This window comes from Eurosta solidaginis, chromosome X (assembly GCF_040869045.1).
Source record: "Eurosta solidaginis isolate ZX-2024a chromosome X, ASM4086904v1, whole genome shotgun sequence".
NCBI lineage: Eukaryota > Metazoa > Arthropoda > Insecta > Diptera > Tephritidae > Eurosta > Eurosta solidaginis.
The window spans coordinates 1,489,357-1,514,588 of NC_090324.1; the positions used below are offsets into that span (position 1 = coordinate 1,489,357).

At 34.2% G+C, this 25,232-nt stretch overlaps 1 protein-coding gene across 1 annotated transcript in view; it reads right to left on the reverse strand.

The window, feature by feature from the left end:
* Window positions 1–25,232, reverse strand: part of Ca-alpha1D (Ca[2+]-channel protein alpha[[1]] subunit D) — a 6,221,746-nt gene that overhangs the window by 661,982 nt on the left and 5,534,532 nt on the right. The window contains exon 25 of the mRNA XM_067758067.1: window positions 15,759–15,842. Within this exon, the coding sequence (XP_067614168.1) occupies window positions 15,759–15,842 (84 nt within the window). The remainder of the gene's footprint in view (window positions 1–15,758; window positions 15,843–25,232) is intronic.

Consider the following 25,232-nt stretch of genomic DNA (forward strand, 5'->3'; position numbering starts at 1 on the left):
AAAATGGTTTTGAATCAATGATATTTCACTTATCATGTTTTACTGTAAGAGGAAATATGGAGACATTTTTGTTTTAAACGGGCGGTGCCACGTGTTATGTCGAAAATTAATTTATCTCAAATGCAATGTACAATTGAAGCTCACGCTGAGTATATAATGTTCGGTCACACCCGAACTTAGACACCTTTACTTGTTAAGTTTGACTTTAATTTACGTATTAATAACAATTTATTATTAATGACAATTGTGCATTATGTAAATTATAATTACATATTTATACAAATAAATTGTAAGTTTTTATCTTAATGTGATATTTACATAAAAAGTTCTGCAGATTTAAGTTTTATAATTTTCTATTTTCATCTTTAACGTTGTTGTTTGTGGTGTGTTACACAATAATCTAATAAATGCAGCCTGCCCCTGAGGAAGCTAAGGAGATTAGCGAAACGTGGGGCTTAAATAGTGGAGTCCTTTGACTTGCACTAAAGCAAAATTTTGGTAATTTTCAGCCTATTTCTATTACATACAAGTATATTCGCTAATCAGCTAATTTTGTTTATATCCATATTAGACAAATACATTTGATAAATAGCCGGGCCCTTGTGTTGGGTTTCAAAACACTAGGTTAGGTTAGGTTGAACTGAGGACCTCACATAGACTGAATGGGTCCGTCGTGCTTACATAAGATTATTAAACGACCAAAATGAAAAACCCTTTCAAAAGCCAGGCCCTATGTTATATAATAACTCCGTCCTTTTGGCAAATACTAGAAGCTTTCTAGGACCTATGCCACTTGCTGCTTCTATATCTGACAGCTTTTGTCACTCAGGTTGATAACGCTAAACATGTAAGGAACAGAAAGTCCACCAGTAGTACTGCGACCACGATTTGCATATAAATGTGAATTGGTCAAAATTGCAAAGACTGTCCATTTGGAAAAAGTGGCGCTAAAAATCTTTTTTGAAAACGATAAAGAAATCTCAATAGTATTTTTATACAATCGTCCATCTTTTTTGAAAACGATGAAGAAATCTCAATAGTATTTTTATACAATCGTCCATCAGACTTGCTTTATGTAAGTAAACTTAATTTAGTTTTGGAGTCCTTAGCACAAGCAAAATAATTATTAGTGGAGATCTCAATGCCAGGTATCCAAATTGGGAGATTCCCTGACAAATAACAGCGGAAGAATATTGAACAACTAGCTCCATCTATGTCCCATTTTACGCTTAATACCAACAAAACATCCCACTAGAGTAACTAAGCACACAGCTTCTTACTTAGATATTTTTTTAGTGACACCCTTTGCTGGAATTTATTTTGATGAGAAAAATGGCTACATGAACTGCATAAAAACACATGAATTTGAATTAGATAATAGTGCAGTAGAACTGATAATAGAATCAGAATATGATTTACTTCCGTTCTTCAATTATGAAAAAACTAATTTTAAACACTTTAATAATGTTTTTCTAACCAATCCAATCAATTGTAATGCATCTCGAAATGAGATTGACAAGTGCATTATAAATCTTAACAAAGCCATAGATTCAGCACTAAATTCAGGAGCTATTCCAAAAGTGAAGGTACGCGACCTCTCTAAAGAAATACTTGAACTAGTTTCTGAAAAGAAGCGCTTACGCCGCGCCGCCCCAAGATGTGTGGATCCTCAGCGCAAAAAATCTCTTATGGCTATCATTCACAATGTCAATAGAAGTATAGAATATCGAATTCGGATTTATGAAGACTAGGGCGGATCGATTTGTGGGGAGGCAAACAAATCGCCCATTGCTCTGTGAAAATCATATTATAGGGATCAAAATAAGAAACTTTGCCGAAGGAACCATACCTCTAAAACGAATTCTGATGTCCCCCCCCCCCCCCCCCCCCCCCCCCCAGGTAGGGGTAAATTTTGAAAAATCCCACTTTGACCCATTTAGAGTGCTCCAATCGAGTCCAAATGTATGACCGACCCCCACTAAATTTAAGGGCCGACTTTAAGGGGTTCACCATACAAACATTTCAAAAAATCGGCGGTTTTGCACTTTACATGAAAAAATCAGCGAAATGCTTATGTTTTTTTCTTTTTGGAGTTTATTTTTCTCTTTAGAAATTTATTTAGTCAGAACTTAAATGAAAAAATTAATTTAACTTAGTAATAGAAAAGAAATTAAAAAAAATTATTAGAAATTTGCGTTTTTACAACCCTTTTAAAACCAAGGTATTTATTTGCATGTCGTAAACATAGTTGTGTTGGTTTTTTATTCAACCGTTTTAAAAAATGAAGGTATCACTGTGACACAATTGCAGATCGTAAAATTGCTTGTGTTGTTTTTTTTAAGCCACCACAAGACACAGCAGGTAGAATTGAAATTACCATTTCATTCTTATTACCTCGTCTCGTAGACCATATATAACGCAACAGTTTTTGTGAATGCATTAAGTCGTTGTGAAGAACTCAAAGTGTGAAGTGCTAATTTCAGATAAAAAAATATTTCAAAAAAAATAGTAAGTGAAGTGACCATTCCAAATCAAAAAGTTTACAATGAATCCACCATCCTCTACACCGCAAGATGAAGCAACTACATCAACAACTATCGAAAACCCAATGAGTCACATACCCAAGCATGATGTTACTGTTTTTGGTGTGTCTACTGATTTAACTGATCTTAATTTACCAACCCATCTGGATATTTTGAGATATTATTTTTACTTAAGCGAACGTGCTAAAAGAGAACAAAAAAAGTTTTCCCATAAATCATTCACTATTCAAGTACAAGATAAGTTGATTGGAATTTATTTATTTATTTATTTATTTCAAAGTAAATCTAGGACAAATTAAAATACCCTTACAGACTATTTACAAATTATTAGCTTAAATATTATCTACCGTATCAAGTCATTTAGTATAAGTTTAAACTTTGGTTTATTTATTGAAAAACCAATTTCCCTGGCATTAGTAAGAAGATTGAATTCCTTCAATACCCTAGCAATAGGCGAATTAGCGACATATGTCGTTCTGGCCCTATCCAATAAAAAAATATCATGATTTCGAAGTGTTCTAGATGGTATATTGAAGCGAATACGCTCCAAAAGAAACGGTGGGTCAATCGTGCGCCCTATCAAATCATAAATAAATATCAGCGCTAGAATAGATCTTCTACTATCCAGGGGCTTCAGTCTTATAAGTAGACATCTAGAGTAGTAAGATGGTAAAGGATCCTGAAAACGTAATGACCGGAGCCCAAAACGCAAACATTTTTTCTGGATCATTTCAAGTCGCTGTATATGACAAGTGTGGTATGGTCTCCAAACGAAGGAAGCATATTCCAGTTTAGACCGTACAAGCGATGTATATAGTAACTTTAACGTATATGGATCATGGAAGTCCGAGCTAAAGCGGCGAATGAACGCAAGCATTGAATATGACTTAGCAATAACACAGTTAAGTTGACTCTGAAAGAGAAATTTAGCATCGAAGACAACTCCAAGATCTAATATTTCATCAACAGTTTTCAAAACAGAAATACCGATGTGATACGAGGTGTTAATACCATTACGGGATTTTGAAAATGAGATGTGAAAGCACTTATTAATATTTAAATGTAAGCAATTCCTACTACACCAATCTATTACTCTGTCAAAATCTGACTGCAGCCATAGGGAATCTGCCTGATTAGTGACTGATGTAAAAATTTTCAAATCATCTGCGTACAACAAAAAATTCGAGTAAATGAAGCAATGACGTATGTCATGAATAAAAATTGCGAATAGGAGATGTCCTAGGACACTTCCTCGAGGAACCCCAGAGATCGCGGTAAAAGAACGAGAACTGACACCATCGACCACAACAGTACGACTCCGATCCGCCAGGTAAGACTTCACCCATGATAAAATATTGGAGTGAAATCCCAGGTCAGCAAGTTTTAAAAGTAGTAATTTATGGCTAACTTTATCGAAAGCCTTAGAAAAATCAGTGTAGATGGTATCTACTTGTGCTCTATTATTAAAGACAGAGAGACAATATTCAGTAAAAATAGCAAGATTAGTCACAGTCGACCTACCGGACATAAAACCATGCTGGTTGGGTGAAATAATACTTTTTACCGCAAACGATATCTTTTCCTTAATTATAATCTCGAAAAGTTTCGATATTGTGGAAAGTTTTAATATTGGGCGGTAGTTGGCAATATTGCTCTTATTGCCACTCTTGAAAATAGGAGTAATGGAAGTTACTTTCCAGGCATTAATATAATCTCCCCGCTTTAGAGATTTATTGAAAATTAATAAAATCGGATAAGCAATTGCAACAATATTTTTAAGCAAAAATGAACACAGTCCATCCACATCAGATTGTTTTGAGGACTTTAACACCGAAATTCCCCGAATAACATCATCAAGTGATATTGAAAGTTCACCAAAATTTATTTGAGTAATAACATCAGTATGCTCAACCACATCAGGCAAAACAGTATCTGAAGAAATCTGCAAAAAGATTGACGGCATCAGTAAGAGAGTATGCAGAGGTTTCATTATAAAAAACATGAGATGGGATGCTAGAGCTTTATTTTTTAGCTCTAACGTGGCGCCAGAAAGATTTCGGATTCGACTTAATGTCGCATTCAAATTTCTCAACATATTTTTTATGTAGCTAGTGGAACATGATGTAAGCCAGGGCAAGAGAGAGGATCAAGACATTCGGAGAGTGAAAAAGTCATGTTATCACTAATAAAAATTATATCCAACGTCCTAGACAAGTTATTAATAAAGGTGTTTACCTGGGTAAGATTCGCGTTCAATAAGTTACCAACAACATATGTTTCAGAAAAACTATTAACGTTATTCGGATACAAGACTAAACTATCATCCACGGCTGCCAAGCCTACATTCCCTAAGTTGAAATCACTTAAAATACAAACATTATTCTCATGTCGCTTAGGTACTAAATCTACAATATTATCTACATGCGCCATGTACACATGATGTTCACTTCCTGGCGGAATGTATGAGGCACATACAAAGAGAGGCAAAAAGCCATATATGCAAACACATAGTTGATCCAACAGTGAGTCTCCATTCTGCAGCGATATAATTGACGAACCATATTTCCTTTGAACGGCGATTAAAATTCCACCACCCCGAGTAGCGCCAGTTTTTATCGAGTCGCGGTCTTTGCGATAGATATTGTAGAGGTTAGGATCAAAAAAATCGGAGTCATAAAATGCACTATTAAGCCAGCTTTCCACAAAAACTAGAGCATCATAGTTCAAATCTGAAGTGAATTCATAAAGCTTCTTAGATTTAGTTCTAAGCCCCGATTAATTTTCATAATAAATACTAAGCGGCCTGTCATAGGCTTGTGGTGTTACGGAACATGTTGCGCTGAACCACTCCTTTGAAAAAACCGGAAAGGTCGTATAATTACTTTGATAGGCCAGATACTCGCATCAACTACTTTATCATAAAATGATTCAGTTACGCCCAGTAAGTAATTTTCCTAAGGTCAGACAACTCAGTACCTTTTCTTACAAGTTTATCGCATTTCAAATAAATCTTGTTTATGCCAGCATACTTCGAGACGTAGTTCACAATATCTTCTTCAGTTACACTAGGCTGGTAAGATGAGACATGCAACCATTTAAGCTTAGCGGCAACACCTAGTTCTACATTATTGCTCACACCAAAAGCTAATGGCTTATGTAGATTTATCCGAGAACTCTTTACTTTCGGTTTAGACCCGGGGACTCTGCTTAGGTTAGAGCCATTCCCATCATTACAATTAATCTGCACACTATTTGATTTTGTCTTGGCAGCATCAGCATAACCAGGTGGTAACGCTTGTTTAGTACTAGTATCAGAGCTAGCAGACGTACCCCCGCAGGTTGAGCTTGAACAGAAATTATAGATGGAGCCTTTGAAGAAGCAGGAGGATTCACTGGCTCATTCGCTTGGTTAGCATTTTTCACTTTAAATTAATTTTGCACGCTTGGTCTTTTGTAGAATCATCAATGGACCCTCATTATTAACATCATTAGAGATTAGAGACAAGGTAATATTAGAAGTAAGCAAACCTTTAGCGCTTACTGTATTATTATTATTAGCATTCACATTACCATTCACATTATCATGCGGACACAGCGCGGTAGGAGAAACAATTGTTGTCTCAGCACTTGAAGCGATATCTACATAAGAAGCAGTTGACCGTTTATCTACTGTGCTAGCGACAGCGGCAGCAGCAGCAACAGTAACACCTTCAGTACTTAGAACATCATTCGTATGTAGATTTGTAGGAGATCCAAGAGACGAATTAGAATTTTCGGTAATATCTTCACGTTTGTTTACACTAAGAGCAAACTCAGTGAAGAGCTTATGCAAATCACCAACAACAGAATTCAGCCCATTCATTTCAGCAGTTAATGATGTTATAGCGTCATCTTTAGCTTGCAGGCAGTTATGCAGAGAGTGAACTTCAGCACGTAGTGCATCACACTTTTTAGCTAACTCTTTGTTATCATTGCGAATAGCGGATTAAGCAGAAAGCACAGATCGCAAATCAACAGCATGATTATTGCATACCGCAGCACCTTTTTGCGTACCTGCGTCTGAAATATCATTAGACAAAGTATCCAGAAGAGAGTTAGCACTTGTACTCTTATTTTTTATTATTTTCAGGTTCTCAGTCAAAATTTGACGACTTGTAGCGACAGGGGGTGTCGGCAAACAAAGAGATGAACGACGTTCCGCCATACAAACATTGCAATAAAACGATTTATTCGCTGAGTGCAAATAATCGACATCGGCTTGAACAAACCCAACACAGCTCAAATGAAAAATCTCTTTGCACTTTGCGCACTGAATCTTGGGGTCACTGCACTCAACTTTTAGCTAACAATAGCAAGGCATTATGAAAGTTTATATCAGGGCTATTCAAAACTGAAAGTGCACCAGTATTAGTGAGAACGCAATCGTAGCGATGATCGTGCGGGTGAATTGATCTTTCATTTAGTCGCTTACTAGCAAGCAACGAGCTAACAATAAGCATATATATCGCGCATAATTTTCATACATATTTTGATACCGATCAACCGATACCCACCACCGATGTTGCTACGCCAAGTGCCAAGCATAGTGTACAAGTACAAGTGTGTTGACTTCTTTCTGACAGGCACTCGCTTAAGTGAGCATAACGGGAAAATCTGGGTTGCCATTGTTGTTTCAGTTGAAAACGGTCAATTAGGGTTCTGTGCAGAGACGTAAAAGATTGAAACAGGGTTTATGTAGTCACAAAAGTGTTGCTCCTGTTCCACAGCGTTTTAATTTTATATCATGGCGAAAAGTGTTCAGTTCAGAGTTATTGATTTTTATTAAAAGTTTAATTTATTACGGAGGGTTACTCCTTTAAGTGCAAAAAGCAGAGAAAACTTAGAGTTTTTCAAATTATTGTGAAAAACTTTTTAATTTGAATTTCTGTACCCAAGCTCACTATATTTGTGTAACACAAGAATCTGGAGGTCAATTCCTTAACTATGAAAAATTGAAAAATGTACACTTATTGAAAACTCATTTGCACACACAATTTACACTTTGAATTTAGTTGTGTTTTTATGCACAAAATTTTGAAACTAAAAACAAAATTTTCATTTGTCAGAAAAAATAAAGAAAAAACGGCCTATTGTCAAAAACCCCTATCGAAATACAAACTGGCTTATATTTTGTTAGTTTTTTTAAAAAATATAGTTCACACACTTACACCGGTACTGAAATCTTATTGGCTCCCTCGACAGAAAATATAAGAGAAAATACAAGAAAAATACATAGAAAATAAAGGTTTGCACTTACAGCACCATTTTATTTTTTTTTTCCGTTTTGGGAATTGAATCTTTCAATTCCAATAAATGGCAAGAGGACCTTTAAATTGCCTCTTAAATCGCCAGGTTAACAAACGTATAAGGGTAATATACTTGCAACATTTAGACGTGCATAAGCAGCTAACATATGTCGCAAAGTAAAAACCCGTAGCACAAATTTTCTCCTTGTAATTGCTAAATATATGGCTTGTTGCCATGTGCTTTTTCAAAATTTGCAATTCATCGTAAATTATATTTTTATGTATGTATCATAATTTCACTCCCATCCAGCAAGTGGTACCCTTATCATGCCCAACCAGTGGCTTCAGACATCCTCCCATTGTAATAGCAATGTTAATATAGTCATCATGTGTCATGTTAATTTGTTAAATAATTCAGCTTTTTGGGTAATTCCAAGTGGTGACTTGTTTTCTTTATGTAGATTATTAATAGTTTAATCATAAAGTTGCACTTCCAATCGTAGAAATTTGTTTAATTGTAAAGTTGAAATCAGGTTAGACAAGGTATTGTAATGCGCTTGTTATAGTTGTTCTGCTATGCTTATTTACTAATATTTACACTGCAAGGCGCTTGTTATAGTTATTATTTTATGCTTTTTTGCCAATATTTACTTAAACTAATTTTTGTAAATGTATATTGCACCTCAACTTTGGTGAAGAACTTTTATCTTGTTTAATTGTAAAGTTAAAACCGGGTTAGACAAGGTATTGTAATGCGCTTGTTATAGTTGTTATGCTATACTTATTTGCTAATATTTACACTGCAATGCGCTTGCTATAGTTATTATTTTATGCTTTTTTTGCCAGTAATTCCTTAAATCTAGTCCATTCAATTGTTGATTTTAATCCAATTGAAGTAAATATTTTTCGTTTATTTTATTTTTGTAAAAGTATTTTCGTCTTGTCAGGTGTTATATTTTATATTTATTCTGGTTATGTGTACATGACTGTACATTAGTATATAATAAGGTTATTTTCAACCCGTTATTCTTTTGGTATATATAGCGTAGCAATTATATGTAAAATGTGAATATATGTACATAACCGTACATTTAGTTATGTATTATGTGAATTTCTATCCGGTTACATGTGTACATGACTGTACATTAATATATGATAAGGGTATTTTCAATCCCGTTACTTGTACTTTTTTCCTTTGTGGAGTTATATGTTATCACAATTTATATGTAAGGTATAATCTCTACCCCGTTATATGAATAGTTCATATAATAAATTACACTTTTATCGTATCCAATCTTTGTACTTTTGTCCAATTTAGTTTATATTTTTCCAATTTACAGTTAATGTCTCATGTCAAATTGTATTCAGATACAATTTAAAAAGTTCCAGTGTAATAGATATATCTCTTTTGATTATCCATGTAGCTTCATGCGAAGATTTTGTATTAAATGTTGTCCATAACTGTTTTATTTTTCTAGATTACTAATTTTTTTAGTAGTATTTTATATATTTATTTTAACTTTCGATTTTAATGATAAGTAGAACTAATCGCACCATTACTGTTCTTTTTACAGTTTCGTAGCTCCGTTATTTCATACAGAATATTTCTTCCATTATACAAAGTTTAAAGTCTTGTTTTGTAGCTCCATTATCTTATACAAATTCAATTTTAATGTGACATATTATTAATGTTTTTTATACACGAATGCCTTTATAATTAGACAAAAAGTTAATTTTAATTGAACAAAATCTATAAATTTTACTTTACATAGCACATTTCTTTTTCACAAAACCGTTTTACACTTAAACGAATGTGTAATTATGGCGACATTTTTAACAAAACGATGTTACTGCTTCGGCGGTATACTTGCAATTGCAGCACCATTTTATTTGCAGGAGACTTTTACAGCTATAAAAATTAAGGCGGATTTACACAGGTTGTGTTGCATTCATTAATTCATCTGTCGGGCGAAGTATCGAAAAATTTACATAAACGCTTTGGTTGTGTGCTTACGCTTTGAAAACGGCATACGAAAAACAATGAAACGCCGTACGTTATCTTTGCTTTAAAGCGACCAAAGCGTTTATATAATTTTGCCCTTACATGCCAACCTAATAAAACCGCACTGCGTTTTTTTTAGCGCACGCATACAACCGGCGTTTTTTGCCCTAACCCAAATAAGAATGCGTTGCGGCAATGTAAAGCATGTGTGCAAAAGTCAAATCTAAATGTCACGCAGAACAAAAATTGGAAATCGAGTTAGGTTTTCACGCAGCAAATTCAATTTGGGTTGCTCTCATACAAGATTTATGTGCATGTGAAATTTTTGACAGAAAATGACTTGCGTGCGTTTATATTAGGTTAGCATGTTATGCATTTGTGTAAACAGCCTTAGAGTTAAATTTTTCCATGTTACACGTGTTGCACTTTATATTTTGACTCTAATTTAAATAAATTTTGCTTTCCGTGTGTTTTCGCATTATTGCAGGCTACAAATCTTCTAGTATTTTTTCCGCGGAAATATATGCAACTATTTCATCTGTAAATACTACAATGTTTTATTAAACTATCAAATGCAACTCAGCTTGAAGTACTCTTACGTACCAAAAATGCAACTCTAGACCTGAGATTTGCATCAGGTGAGCGAGGCTGTTTGTACTTTTGACGTTTATCGCTTAGTTGACACACTTGTCTAGGTACACTATGGTGCCAAGCGACGACTAACTCAATTAACGACGACAGAGCGAATCATATGCGTGTGAATTGAGACGGCACAATTGTGATATGAAATGAATAGCCCTGGTTTATATTACAAAGTTTATAAGCAATCAACAAATATAAATTAACGACACTAGTTATTTGTGTCAGCAAAGTAATATGTTTACACATAACACAATCAAATAACTATGTAGATACTTTATGCATGAAAGTTTACAATAATACGGAGCTTGACAAAATACGTCCGTCCGCGACAACTGCCGAACTTATACTTGGGAATTCGGAAAAAACTTGGTATAGAAATAATGCTGAAAAAAAGTGTATTTAATAAATTGAATAAATTGCTTGACAAGTATCAAGAGCAAATCAAGAAAAGAAACAACACCCGTTGGTTGGTCACGATTTCTAGAACCTCGTTTACGCAAAATTGTCAATCAAGTAATTAAAGATAATTCATATTATGCGCATTCGGAAAATATCTTGTTATCAATGTTGTTTGATGATAGCAAAGAAAAGCACGACTGTGCTATCAAGAAAATTCTACGCTATCGAACCGATGTTGACGAGCCAATGGAACTTAGATTTATAAAAAACCAGATATAAACTTTAATTGCACAAGTTATACGGAAATGATCAATTTGAATGATATAAATATCGTATATGAACCACCATTCACGCGAAGCATTCCGTACGATACATTGAAAGAATATTTAAATCAAGATGATCCACCGTTTAATGATCCAAAAATTCCATCAAACATACAAGTAACGGAACGACATGTTCAATTGCTAGCTAGCGTTTCCAAACGGGTTATACGGGAAAATGTAGAGGCTGTTATGGTGACGACATTAGAGAGCCGTGCGAAATTGCCCAGACTTGAAAGTAAAAAAGACTTCAAACAATAATTTTTTTTAGTTTCTTTTTTATAACTCACTTAATTAATTTTTTCATTTACATATGTTCTGACTAAATAAATTTCTTAAGAGAAAAAATTGATATTATTATAAATAAATAATAAATATTATTATAAATATATAAATAAAAATAAAGAAAAAACATATCCATTTAGCTGATTTTTTCATGTAAAGTGCAAAACCGCCGATTTTTTGAAAGGTTTGTATGGTGAACCCCCAGGGGGTGTGCCACTGGCATCGGCGGGTCGGGCCTCCAAAGTTAGTGGGGGTCGGTCATACAATTGGACTCGATTGGAGCACTCTAAATAGGTCAAAGTGGGATTTTTCAAAATTTGCCCCTACCTGGGGGGGGGGACATCAGAATTCGTTTTAGAGGTATGGTTCCTTCGGCAAAGTTTCTTATTTTGATTCCTAGAATACGATTTTCACAGAGCAATGAGCGATTTTTAAATCGAACCGCCCTAATGAAGACAGATATTGGGCAAACTATTTTGCCATACATACAACAAAATAAAAGGGCTATGTGGACTAAAAAAAGTCGGAAATTCCAGACGTGATAATAAATATTGATATTGGCTTTCCTTATGCAGATCAAACGAGCAACAATATAGTAACAATAATTTCCTAACAGATAATCTTCACAAAGTAATTGCATTAGCTTATGCGTTTGAAAAAATACACCTTCAAAACCAACACATGGGAGAGGAAAGCTTTTGAGGCTTTATTCAAAGCTCCAGCGAGCCGATCATTTTTCAAACACCATTACAGAGGGCGGTGAACTAAATACTGTCGAATCTGAACAACGACATAAATTTGTAAATGCTAAGAAAATTGGTACATTCCTATGATCAAAGAATAACAAAAAGAGTTATGGTGACGACGGCATCTCAAATTTCTCATTTAAGAAAACAACGTATGATTTCTGGAGATTTTTAGCTATCCTTTTCATATATTTTCCGCCACAATGGAAAACTTCAAAGGTAATCTGTGTGCCAAAACCAAACTGTAATCCTGATTCAGTCTTTAGTTACCGCCCAATATCGCTTCTTTCAAATATTAGGAAACTTCTAGAAGATTTAATACTAGAAAAAATTAAAGAACACACAGAGGAGCGCAATATTATAAAATTCCATCAATTTTGCTTTCGGCCATACCACTCGACGAGTTATGCATTAACACTGCTCTCTGACTTTGTATGCAGTAATCTAAATCGCGGTCAAGCAACCATTCTAGTAAGTCTTGATTTGGAAAAAGCTTTCGGTACAGTCTGGGTTGAAGGTATTCTATTTAAAATTATTATATTTAAAATGTACCGAAAATTTTACTTTTATAAACATTCATGCAAAATGTTGCTCAGCTACTTAAAAGTCCGTGCATTTTACGTAAGTGAATATATCCATAATTCTATGATAAGAGACGTTGGCGCGGGTGTGCCGTAGGGATCTTTATTAGGACCGTTCCTGTATAACTTATTCCTAGCTGATTTTCGTAATCCGCCATTGGGTACTATACCATACTAGCTTTACCCGGCGTACGTTGTAACGCCCGAGATCGAGTGAATGTTGCGTTATTTTTTCTGTTTTGTTTGTTGATAATTTAGTTTATTGTTCTGTAAATTGAATCGCATTTTGTACACGTATTTGGTGAAATTTTCGTTTAAAACATTTTATTATTGTATGTTATTGTAATGTATGTGGGTACACAATATTTTTGGTTTTTTCGTTCGGTGCAAAGATAAACAAATTTTTTGGCGTTCCAACTCTAGAGCAAGCAACATGTAGCTGGCCATGGGAAAATCACGGACTTCCTAAATTTAATCCTGCAACAGTAAGCGATTGTCCTTGTGCTTTGTTGATTGTAATTGCAAAAGCAAGGCGTACAGGAAACTGTAAGAGCTTAAAATTGAATGGCAGATCTGTAGGAATTATTGGTATCCGTGGTATGAGCACATCTTCACTTTTGCTTTTACCGCTGACGATTGTTGCTACGATTACATTCGGCATTAATTTCTTAACGCAAAATCTGGTTCCATTGCACAATTTTGGCGGGTCTAAATTCCGAAGAAGCATGATTGGTGAGCCAATTTTCAAAGTTAATATATGCGCAGGCATTCCAGGTGGTTCTAAAGAGTTTAGAAATTCAATTGGATAATTCACAATTCGATCTTCATCTGTACCTGGGTCGATCGATTTATATTTCGCCAATTCACCAGGAATTTGGTTTTGAAAGCGATCAATGATTTTGTATACATGAACAATTTTGGGAGCTAAGATTGCTTGTTCCCATAGCCAAAAAAAAATTTAAATTTAAAATTCTTAATTCTGAAATATGAAAAACCTTCGCCTTGATCGAAGGAACCCATATCCAAAATTTGGTGATAATTGAAGTGTGGGAAATACGTTTCCATAGGGAACACACACATAGAATTTGATTTATATATATATAGATAGATGTAGATAGACTGAAGCTAACAAATTTTTTTAACGGCGGAAGATTACTATACGTCCAAAAGGAATAACAACCAAATTCAACAATGAAGTCAAACTTTATGTGTTAAAATAACCTAAGCTTGTATGGCAGCCATAGTTCTGAAAAACCCCATTTGTAGGAAAGGTGCCACTCCCCTTTTTTCCCAATTTCACATTTTACTGGAGGTGTTAGGACTTCACGTCATACAGCTCCTTACCAATTTTCATTATCTTACCATTACTACATCCAGAGATATGCAGTATGATATATTCCATTTGTATGGGAGGTGCCACGCCCCCTTTTTCCTAATTCCACATTTTCTTGGTGGTGTTAGGGATTGAACTCATAAAACTCCTTACTGAATTTGAATGTTCTGCCATGTATACCTTCAAAGTTATGCAGTACCAAAGATTCCATTTGTATGGGAGTGGCCACGCCCCTTTTATATATCGAAATTATTTTTAACCTAAAACCTTCCCGTTGATCGAAGGAACCTATAACACACAGAATTTAATTTTTATATATATAGATAATTCTAAAATTAAAGTTATTATATACGCAGACGGTATTCTAATACAGAGATCTCATTCACGAATAGCTAAAGCCAAAGAAAGTATTAACTAATACTTTGATAAAATAAATAGATATTTCCAAAAATGGAAATTAAAATTAAATGTCGCTAAAAGTGAAACTTTAATTATTAAGGGAACAAAAACACTTTGCTTCTAGACGCTCGTAAGTATGAGCCCCAAATCAAAGTTAATGGAATAAATATAAAGAGAAAATAAAATATTTTGGAGTAATATTGGATAGCAAATTTACATTTGCGAGACTCTTGGATTTTATATTGGTAAAAGCAAACAAAATGTTTTTCGGTTATTTCAACTTAATTAGATGGCTTTTCAAACTATATTAAATTGATTACATATAAACAAATAATAAGATCAATAATTTCCTATGCTGATCCTATATAGTTCAACATCTCGTCGAGACAAATGGAGAAACTCGGACGATTTGAGCGATATACCTTGCGACTTTGTAGCGGGCTCAACCGCCAACCACACAGAACGGGCATTTAAACGAAGGAATTTCCAATAAAGTTTTATATGAAAAATGTAAAATTTCAGGAATAGATTCTTTTTTGATTACATTTTCAGATAGATTTGTTGAAAGAATGACATACTTAGAAAAGGAGTTGATCAGTAAATATTTGTCAAAGTAAACAGAAATATCTTTGCCCTTGACAGAAAGATCCCCAATATATTTAAAAATATTGAAAAACAATTCTCTACTACATAAAAATAACAAAACAATTTACTACAATATGCATTCGTTACAAAATTTTTAGTTTATAGTACAGACCAATATATAAAGAAGTAGCTTTAAGTTACATACTTATGTATCTAAAAACATATTATATACACATATAAAAAAAACTGAATTTTTAACATAAGTATATAGAATTTTTATGTTGATGTGATTTTTTGGCCAGTAAAAAAAAACTAAAAAATATCGCACACCTAAGAAGATCAAATCAGTTATCCATCGGTTAGGAATTTCCCCATATGCTCCAAATAAAATTTTTAATTTTCATCAAACACTCTCGGGTGAGTAGTAAACTAATATTTAATAAATTTGAAAGTAAAGAGTTGGGGCAAATCGGTACATAACTTCAAAGTTTCATATTTTGAACTTAGCTCACTATTGATCTAGGTGCACACTACATGTTATACCTACTTTGATGGGGTAGAATAATTATCATTATTAGCCCGTGTTAAGCTCAAGAAATCTTAATATACAAAAGATTATTTATAATCGAGCATCTTACCTTTATCTCCGAATAAACTATATCAATAAAACTACCAAGTACTATAATAAAATCGAAAACGTTCCATGCATCTCCAAAGTAGTTCTGAAAAAACATATCGAAAGCAAATATGAGAAATAATTGCTTATAGTGAAGTTGAATAGGAAAACCAAATTGCATAGATCAACAAGAAAAATACTGGAATAAGGACTTTACTTTTCCATTGAGGGAGGGTGGGGGCTGGGAGTGTGTGTGTGTAGGGGGGTGGTCTTTACGCAAAAAAACAGATTTTTTGGGTAGCCACTATCGACTTGATATGTGGTATCGCCCAGAAATTTTTATACTCAGCTGAGCAGAGCTTACAGAGTATATTAACTTTGTTCGCATAACGGTACCCCGTAACGGCATAAACTAATCGAGATAGATACAGACTTCTATATATCAAAATGATCTGGGCGCAAAAAGAAATTCATTTAGGCATGTCCATCCGTCCATCGGTCCGTCCGTCCTTCTGTCCGTAAAAACGATGACTTGAGTAAATTTTGAGGTATCTTAATCAAGTTTGGTACGTAGGTTCCTGGGCACTCATCTCAGATCGCTATTTAAAATGAACGAAATCGGAATATAACCACGCCCACTTTTTCGATATCGAAAGTTTCGAAAAATCGAAAAAGTGAGATAATTCATTATCAAATAAAAACAAGTAAGGAAGGCTAAGTTCGGGTGTAACCGAACAATACATACTCAGCTGAGAGCTTTGGAGACAAAATAAGGGAAAATCACCATATAGGAAAATGAAACTAGGGAACCCTGGAATGTGTTTGTATGATATGGGTATCAAATGGAAGGTATTAAAGAGTATTTTAAAAGAGAGTGGGCCATAGATCTATATGTGGATGCTATTTCGGGATATCGCCATAAAGGTGGACCAGGGGTGACTCTAGAATGTGTTTGTATATGTTTGTGTTTGTATATGGGTTTCAAATGAAAGGTGGTAATGAGTATTTTAAAAGGGAGTGATCCTTGTTCTATAGGTGGACGCCTTTTCCAGATATCGCCATAAAGGTGGACCAGGGGTAACTCTAGAATGCGTTTGTACGATATGGGTACCAAAGGAAAGGTGTTAGTGATTATTTAAAAGGGTGTGGGCATTAGTTCAATAGGTGGACGCCTTTTCGTGATATCGCCATAAAGGTGGACCAGGGGTGACAATAAAATGCGTTTGTACGATATGGGTATAAAATGAAAGGTGTTAATGAGTATTTTGAAAGGGAGTGGGCCTTAGTTCTATAGGTGGACACCTTTTCGAGATATCGCCATAAAGGTGGACCAGGGGTGACTCTAGAATGCCTTTGTACGATATGGGTATCAAATGAAAGATGTTAATGATTATTTAAAAGGGAGTGGCCCTTAGTTTTATAGGTGGACGCCTTTTCGAGATATCGCCATAAAGGTGGACCAGTGGTGGCTCTAGAATGCGTTTGTACGATATGGGTATCAAATGAAAGGTGTTAATGATTATTTAAAAGGGAGTGGCCCTTAGTTCTATAGGTGGACGCCTTTTCGAGATATCGCCATAAACCAGGGGTGACAATAAAATGCGTTTGTACGATATGGGTATCAAATGAAAGGTCTTAATGAGTATTTTGAAAGGGAGTGGGCCTTAGTTCAATAGGTGGACGCCTTTTCGAGATATCGCCATAAAGGTGGACCAGGGGTGACTGTAGAATGTGTTTGTACGACACGGGTATCAAATGAAAGGTGTTAATGATTATTTAAAAGGGAGTGGCCCTTAGTTCTATAGGTGGACGCCTTTTCGAGATATCGCCATAAAGGTGGACCAGGGGTGACAATAAAATGCGTTTGTACGATATGGGTATCAAATGAAAGGTCTTAATGAGTATTTTGAAAGGGAGTGGGCCTTAGTTCAATAGGTGGACGCCTTTTCGAGATATCGCCATAAAGGTGGACCAGGAGTGACTGTAGAATGTGTTTGTACGACACGGGTATCAAATGAAAGGTGTTAATGACTATTTAAAAGGGAGTGGCCCTTAGTTCTATAGGTGGACGCCTTTTCGAGATATCGCCTTAAAGTTGGACCAGGGGTGACTCTATAATGTGTTTGTACGATATGGATATCAAATTAAAGGTATTAATGAATGCTTTGAAATGGAGTAGCCCTTAGTTGTATATGTGAAGGTGTCAATAAACCAATCTAATCAAAATGTTTCATCCCTTTTTCGTATTTGGTATAGAATTATGGCATTTTTTTCATTTTTCGAAATTTTCGATATCGAAAAAGTGGGCGTGGTCATAGTCGGATTTCGCCCACTTTTAACGCCAAGATAAAGTGAGTTCAGATAAGTACGTGAACTAAGTTTAGTAAAGATATATCGAATTTTGCTCAAGTTATCGTGTTACCGGCCGAGTGGAAGGTCAGACGGCCGACTGTGTATAAAAACTGGGCGCGGCTTCAACCGATTTCGCCCATTTTCACAAAAAACTGTTATCGTCATAGAAGCTTTGCCCTTACCAAATTTCATAAAGCGTGGTAAATTTTTGTTCGACTTATGGCATTAAAAGTATTCTAGACAAATTAAATGAAAAGGGCGGAGCCACGCCCATTTTGAAAATTTCTTTTATTTTTGTATTTTGTTGCACCATATCATTACTGGAGCTGAATGTTGACATAATTTACTTATATACTGTAAGGATATTGAATTTTTTCTGAAAAATTTACTTAAAAAATTTTTTTTTTTAAAGTGGGCGTGTTCTTCATCCCATTTTGGTACAGTTTATTAAGCACACATTTAGTAATAGGAGTAATGTTCCTGCCAAATTTCATCATTATATCTTCAGCGACTGCCAAATTACAGCTTGCAAAACTTTGAAATTACCTTCTTTCAAAAGTGGGCGGTGCCACACCCATTGTCCGAAATTTCACCAATCTTAGATTCTGCGTAATAAGTTCAACCCACCTACCAAGTTTCATCGCTTTATCCGACTGTGGTAATGAATTATCGCGCTTTTTCGATTTGTCGAAATTTTCGATATCGAAAAAGTGGGCGTGGTTATAGTCCGATATCGTTCATTTTAAATGGCGATCTGAGATGAGTGCCCAGGAACTTACATACCACATTTCAAAAATTTCTCCCAATTTCATCTTACAATAAAACTTGAAAAGTAAAATATCATTGATTCAAACCTATTTTTTGCTAAGTTATAGCTTATTATTCTAGTCTATGACCCTTTTAAATTTGTTTTATATCTAAGTTGCCGTGGTCTTTAACCGATCCCGTCCATTTTTTCCAGAAATATTTTCTGCTATAAGGAAAATATGTGTACACAATTTCATTATGATATGTTAGTTTTTCTTTGAGTTATGGCTCCCGAAACATAGAAAATTGCTTAACCATAAAAGAGGCGGTGCCACACCCATTTTCAAAAATTTTAGTGTTTTCCAATTTAATGTTATAATTCAATTTAGAAAGTAAAATTCTGTTGACACAAAGCTCTTTTACGCTAAGATATAGCTTATTATTTTCGTCTACGACCCTTTTAAAAATTTTTTATATAAAAGTGGGCGTGGTCATTGACAGATCTCGTCCGTTTTTTCTAGAAATATTTCCTGCTGTAGGGAAAATTTTTGTACCCAATTTTATTACGATCCGTTGATTTTTCTTCGAGTTATGGCTCCCGAAACATAGAAAATTTCTTAGTCATAAAAGGGGCGGTGCCACGACCATTTTTTAAATTTGAAGTTTTTCCTATTTACTGTTATAAATCCACTTGGGAAATGAAATACCATTGATATAAAACTCTTTTATAAGCTTTTGTTTAGTTTCACTTTGCTGTTGTCTCTAATCAAATCTTGCAAGTTAAATTTGATACACTTCTCGGTGTCCGATTGAGCTGAAATTTTGCACGCATGTATAACTCCGAAGACAATGCAATACTAATTTGCAAGAATTCGATAAATTAATCGATAACAGAGTTATTGGTAAAGATATGTGCTCACAAGCAATAAAAACCTAAGTCCCAGACAAACCCGGCCTAGCTACAGCGATACCTATCCGTGGAGTCTAAGACTTAGGCGATTGTTGCTTGTAACCATTGATATTTGTATTAGCCACGTTCTATTCTAAGCGAGCACGAAAAGAACGCAAAACTCGGTTAAAATTTCCCTGCATGTATTTAACAACACTGGTAACATTTCAGCTGTCAAAATCATCTGTTGTTTATTATTGACGTTTTCTTTCTTTGTTTAAGCGCGAAAATTAAAACATTTTTGTAAATTATCAATATTTGTTGTGTTTTGAACACCTATCTTGGCGTATTTTTTTATATTTTCGTTGTAAAACTCGTGATATTTGCAATACAATATTTTTTAAAATTTACTGGCAATAAATAAAAGCAAAATATTGATAAAAAAGAGCAAAATGAGTGATATGGAAAACTGTTTGGTAAATTACTAATTAATAAAAGAAACTAGAAAGAAATAAGGTGTAGTAATCTTTCAGATTGGATCTCTTCTCTTCGATGACCAGAGTGAATTGCGTGCCCGTAGGCAGGAAGAAGTTGTTAATGAAATCTTAGATGCTGTTTTCGCAAGATCCAGCTCCTCTGAGGACTCTGATACCGAAAACAAAGATCATGTAAAGTGAGAAAATTTCGGAGCGACTCTTGATGCGATGAATCAGAAAGATTTTAAGATGCACATGAGATTTAAACGTGAAACTGTGGAATACCTTATTAGTAATATCCAATAAATTATTCATATACGTTTGTAAATACTAAATCGCTTAAATTATTTTTCCTTTTAGTGAGATATTCGCAATCCAATTATGCCCCTGATCCATCTAGCGGTGGAAGGCCACCAGTTACGGCCAAAAAGTCTGTATATATGTATATTTGGTACGTTAGCAACACGTTGACCTTCAGCCAACTAGGTAATTTGTTTGGGGTGGCTCAGTTACTACTTTTTTGGTGTCCATAACCGATGAACACATAAAGTGACCACAAGGGGCTTATTTGCATGAAAATGCAGAAAATTTGTGTGAAAAGAAACGTATTCCGATTGTAATTGGGGCAATCGATTGCACACACATTGGCATTAAGGGACCAAAGAATTGTAAGGAAATGTACTTTAATAGGAAGAAAGCATACAGCATAGTGGTTCAAGCCGTAGTCGATTGTAACAAAAAATTTATCGATATTACCTGTGGTGAACCAGGATCGCTTCACGATTATACGATATGAAGATGATCCAAACTCTTTGAAGACGCAGAAAGTCATTGTGAGGAAATGTTTCCAAATTCGCATTTCATCATAGGAAATTCCGCGTATCCTTCGAACAAGTGGATAGTATCACCGTTCAAAGACTATGGAAATTTACAAAGTACAGACACCCTATTCACTACTGAGGATGAAGCAGATGAATCCGGTATTGATGAAGCACTTCACAGGAAGCAAAACCTTTTCAACTATTTGATACAGCATCATATCATTTAATGTGCTAAGTGGTTATCATGAAAGAAATAAATATACATATTTTACTTTCATATATATGTTTGGGTATCATTTAATCCGTTTATATGTTGAAGCAAGATAGATTACTGGTTCCAGAAATTTGTCTTTTAACAAGACTATGGTGGCAGACTAGTGAATAACTTGGCTTTTTTAAGTTATCACCCTACCTGTGACGGGCCCAGGAATCTTCCCTTTCACAAGTGTCTTAACATAACTTTCCATCAAAGGAAATAATTGGTAAAATGATGTGGCTACAATAAGCATGTCATTACTGTACAGCATATCAATCGTATGAAATTTGTATACTTAGGAAAAAAGTTGATGTTTGAAATAAATAATTCGATTACATGTTGACCTATCCTAATAGAAACGTCGTAATTTACAGGTTTTTAATAAGGTCGTATCTCAGGAAGCCGGTTAAAAAGGTTGTAACTGAAAAAAAAATTTTTGACAGAAGAGATATGAATTTAAGAAAAGAGACAAATTGAGCCACTTTCACATCTTTTTTTCAGAAAATTTTGTTCTTCAATTACAACCTTTTATACGTCCTGAGACACGTCCTTGTTAACAAAAGTTTTAAGTTACGACCTTTCTATTAGGATAGGTGGATGTGCTGCATAGTGTCGATATACCATTGAAGCTATATAACTTTAACAAATTTGCTTAAAATAAATAACCTTTTTTTAAATAAATTTTTTTACATTTTTATTTACTCTTTTTCAATGTGGCTTTATTTGCTGATAATAACAATAAACGTTTACACAGAACACCTATGAACCGAAAAATTTCAGTTGAAATTTTTATCAAAATTCGTCAAAAAAATACTTCTTTTTTATTTCCAATATTTCAAGAAAAAACTTCCTTGAATGTTGTAACTGAAGATATGAAGAGCAATCTAGAAAGCGGTTTTGAAAAAAATCTAAAATTTCATAAAAAAACAACCGTTTAAACATACCATAGTTCTAGTAGAAATTAAGATTAATTTTTACTTCAATTTCCTAACATATAAAGCAATTTAAAATAAAATGTAGTGTGTTATGCACACTGTTTTAGGATTAATAAACATCAAACATTTTAGTAATGAACTTACACGTGCGAACAGAAAAATAGCAGTGTCAATTTTTAATAAATTTCGTCACTTAAATACGTTATTTTATTTCCGATACTTTACGAAAAAACTTCCATAATTTTTTTTTTAACTGAAGCTATGAAAAACAATATAGAAAGCGTGTTAGAAAAACGCAAAAATTTAGCGAAATTTTGAACCTCTTATTTATGGTACTATGAGTTTTTTGAGTATACAATTTTGTAGCAAAATCAATTTTAGTATAACAAAGGACATTCTCATTGATTTTTGAAGTTTTTTGAAGGGTGTTTGAGATTTTCACCTATAAAATTCTGAAACAGTTTTTTATGAAAGAAAATCTGAAGGACTTTTTGGTAAAAAATACTCAAAAATCAATGCGAAATAAATATAAAACATGTACTTTGTTATACTAAAATTGACTAGGCTACAAAATTGCATACTCCAAAAGTTCTAAGAACCGCAAATAAAAAGTTCAAATTTAGGTAAAATTTTCTCAAATTTTTGAAAACGTTTTTGAGATGGGTTTGCAAAGTGCATAGAAGCTTTTTCTAGAAATATCGGAAATGAAAAAGTATTAAAGTGACGAAATTTGATGAAAATTGACACTGCTATTTTTCTCTTCACAGGTTTATGTTTATCACAAGTTTAAAAATTCGATTCAATTTTTTTGAAAGTAAAACTAAGCTTAAGAAAAAGGTATTCAGTCCAACAAATTCCATAAAGTCCAAAAAAACTTAATCGATATTACTCTAATAAATAAGCATAAATTTGGCTCGCAAGTAAAATATACAGATATGTAAGTTAAAGTAATCTAAATTGGACTGTAGCACACTATTGAAGTATTGGAAGTAATGAAAATGTTTACATGACCACGTAAGACGCTCTACCTTATTTCGAATAGTTTATAAATTCATTAATACACAAATTTTCAAACCACCTCGAAATGTTTTCTGTATTGCTTCAAACTCGAAATGTGTTCTAATACGTCTGTCGCTATTGCCTTGTAAACATGGTATCTGAAAATTAAAAAAAAAAGTCTTATTTCATAAATTGTTTGACCTATTAATACTTATAAACTTTATTCAAAAACGCCATATCTCAGAATTTGTTTCATATGAAACTGTATTGCATTCGCGCTCAGATAAGGTTTTTCGAAACAAATTCTGAGCGTTTTTAAAACAAATTCTCGATATAGTATTTTTGAATAAAATTTAAAAGGGGTAGTAGTTCGAACAATTTATGAAATAAGACGTTTTTTAAAATTTTCTAGTACCATGTTTACACGACAATAGCGACCGAAGTATTAGAACACGTTTTGAATTTGTGCTGCGGTTGTTGTGCCGATCTGATATGGCATGCGGATTTAAAATTGTATTTGGCATTAAATCCACATCATAATCATCTTCATCTGAATATTGATTATTTTTATAGTTATCGGAATTCTCTAACTCTGAGCTGAAACAGAACACGTTTTTCTCAAAAATATATATTAATTATTACTGTTGGTTGTTATACCAAGCCAATCTGTGGCTGAACCCGTGCATTCTGTATAATTGGAAGCATTTCCCAGCGAAGCAGGACTCGACATTGTTTCGCAATCATCACCTTCCTCATCAGTATCACCACTACTCATATCACCACCAGTGGAGGCATTCAATGTTCTAGTTTGTGCATATACATCACACGCAGTGAATGGACGCTTTTTATCTTGTTTAGATTTGAGGCGATAGTATGAGTTCGATTTTGTTTGCTGCTTAAGAATATAAAATATTTGTGTTTATGGTTTGTATGCAATCACTTTAAACCCTACCTTGTTGTTGTTGTTGTAGCGATAAGGTTGCTCCCCGAAGGCTTTGGGGATTGTTATTGATGTGATGGTCCTTTGCCGGATACAGATCCGGTAAGCTCCGGTACCACAGCACCATTAAGGTGCTAGTCCGACCATCTCGGGAACGATTTATATGGCCACACTAAGGATCTGGGATGTTAGCACCCCATTTCTGGAATTTTATAACAAAACGTATGTCAAATAATTGGTCACTAATTGGTCATAATTGGTCAGCAGGTTTCAGTAATTGGTCAGCATTAGAAAAAATTTTATGGAAATTTTAAAATTTTCATGGTCGGGTGTGGGATGTGAGCACCCCATCGGTGGATTTTCGATTCGAAAGGTATGCCAAATAATTGGTCACTAATTTGTCATAATTGGTCAGCGGGTCCCACTCATTTGTCAGCCATAGAAAATTTTTTATGGCCATTTAAAGTTTTCCAAGGGAAAAACAATTTTCCTGTTTAAACGCCCTGTATACATAAATTTTTAAAAAAAAATTATGCCAATTAATTGGTCATAATTGGTCAGCAGGTTTCGTTAATAGGTCAGCAATAGGAACTTTTTAATTTATTTTTAAAGTTTTCTTTGTTATCGGATGTTATCGTGTTATCGGATGTTAGCACCCCATCGGTGGATTTTTAAATCGAAAAGTATGCCAAATAATTGGTCACTAATTGGTCAGCGGGTCCCACTAATTGGTCAGCCATAGAAAATTTTTTATGGCCATTTAAAATTTTCCAAGGGAAAAACAATTTTCCTGTCTAGACACCCTGTATACATAAATTTTCCAAAAAAAATTATGCCAATTAATTTGTCACTAATTGGTCATAATTTGCCGGCAGGTTTCGTTAATTGGTCAGCCATAGGAACTTTTTAATTAATTTTTAAAGTTTTCTTTGTTATGGGATGTTACCCTGTTATCGGATGTTAGCACCCCATCGGTGGATTTTGAAATCGAAAAGCATGCCAAATAATTGGCCACTAATTGGTCACAATTGGTCAGTGGGTCCCACTAATTGGTCAGCCAAGATAATTTAAAATTTTCCAA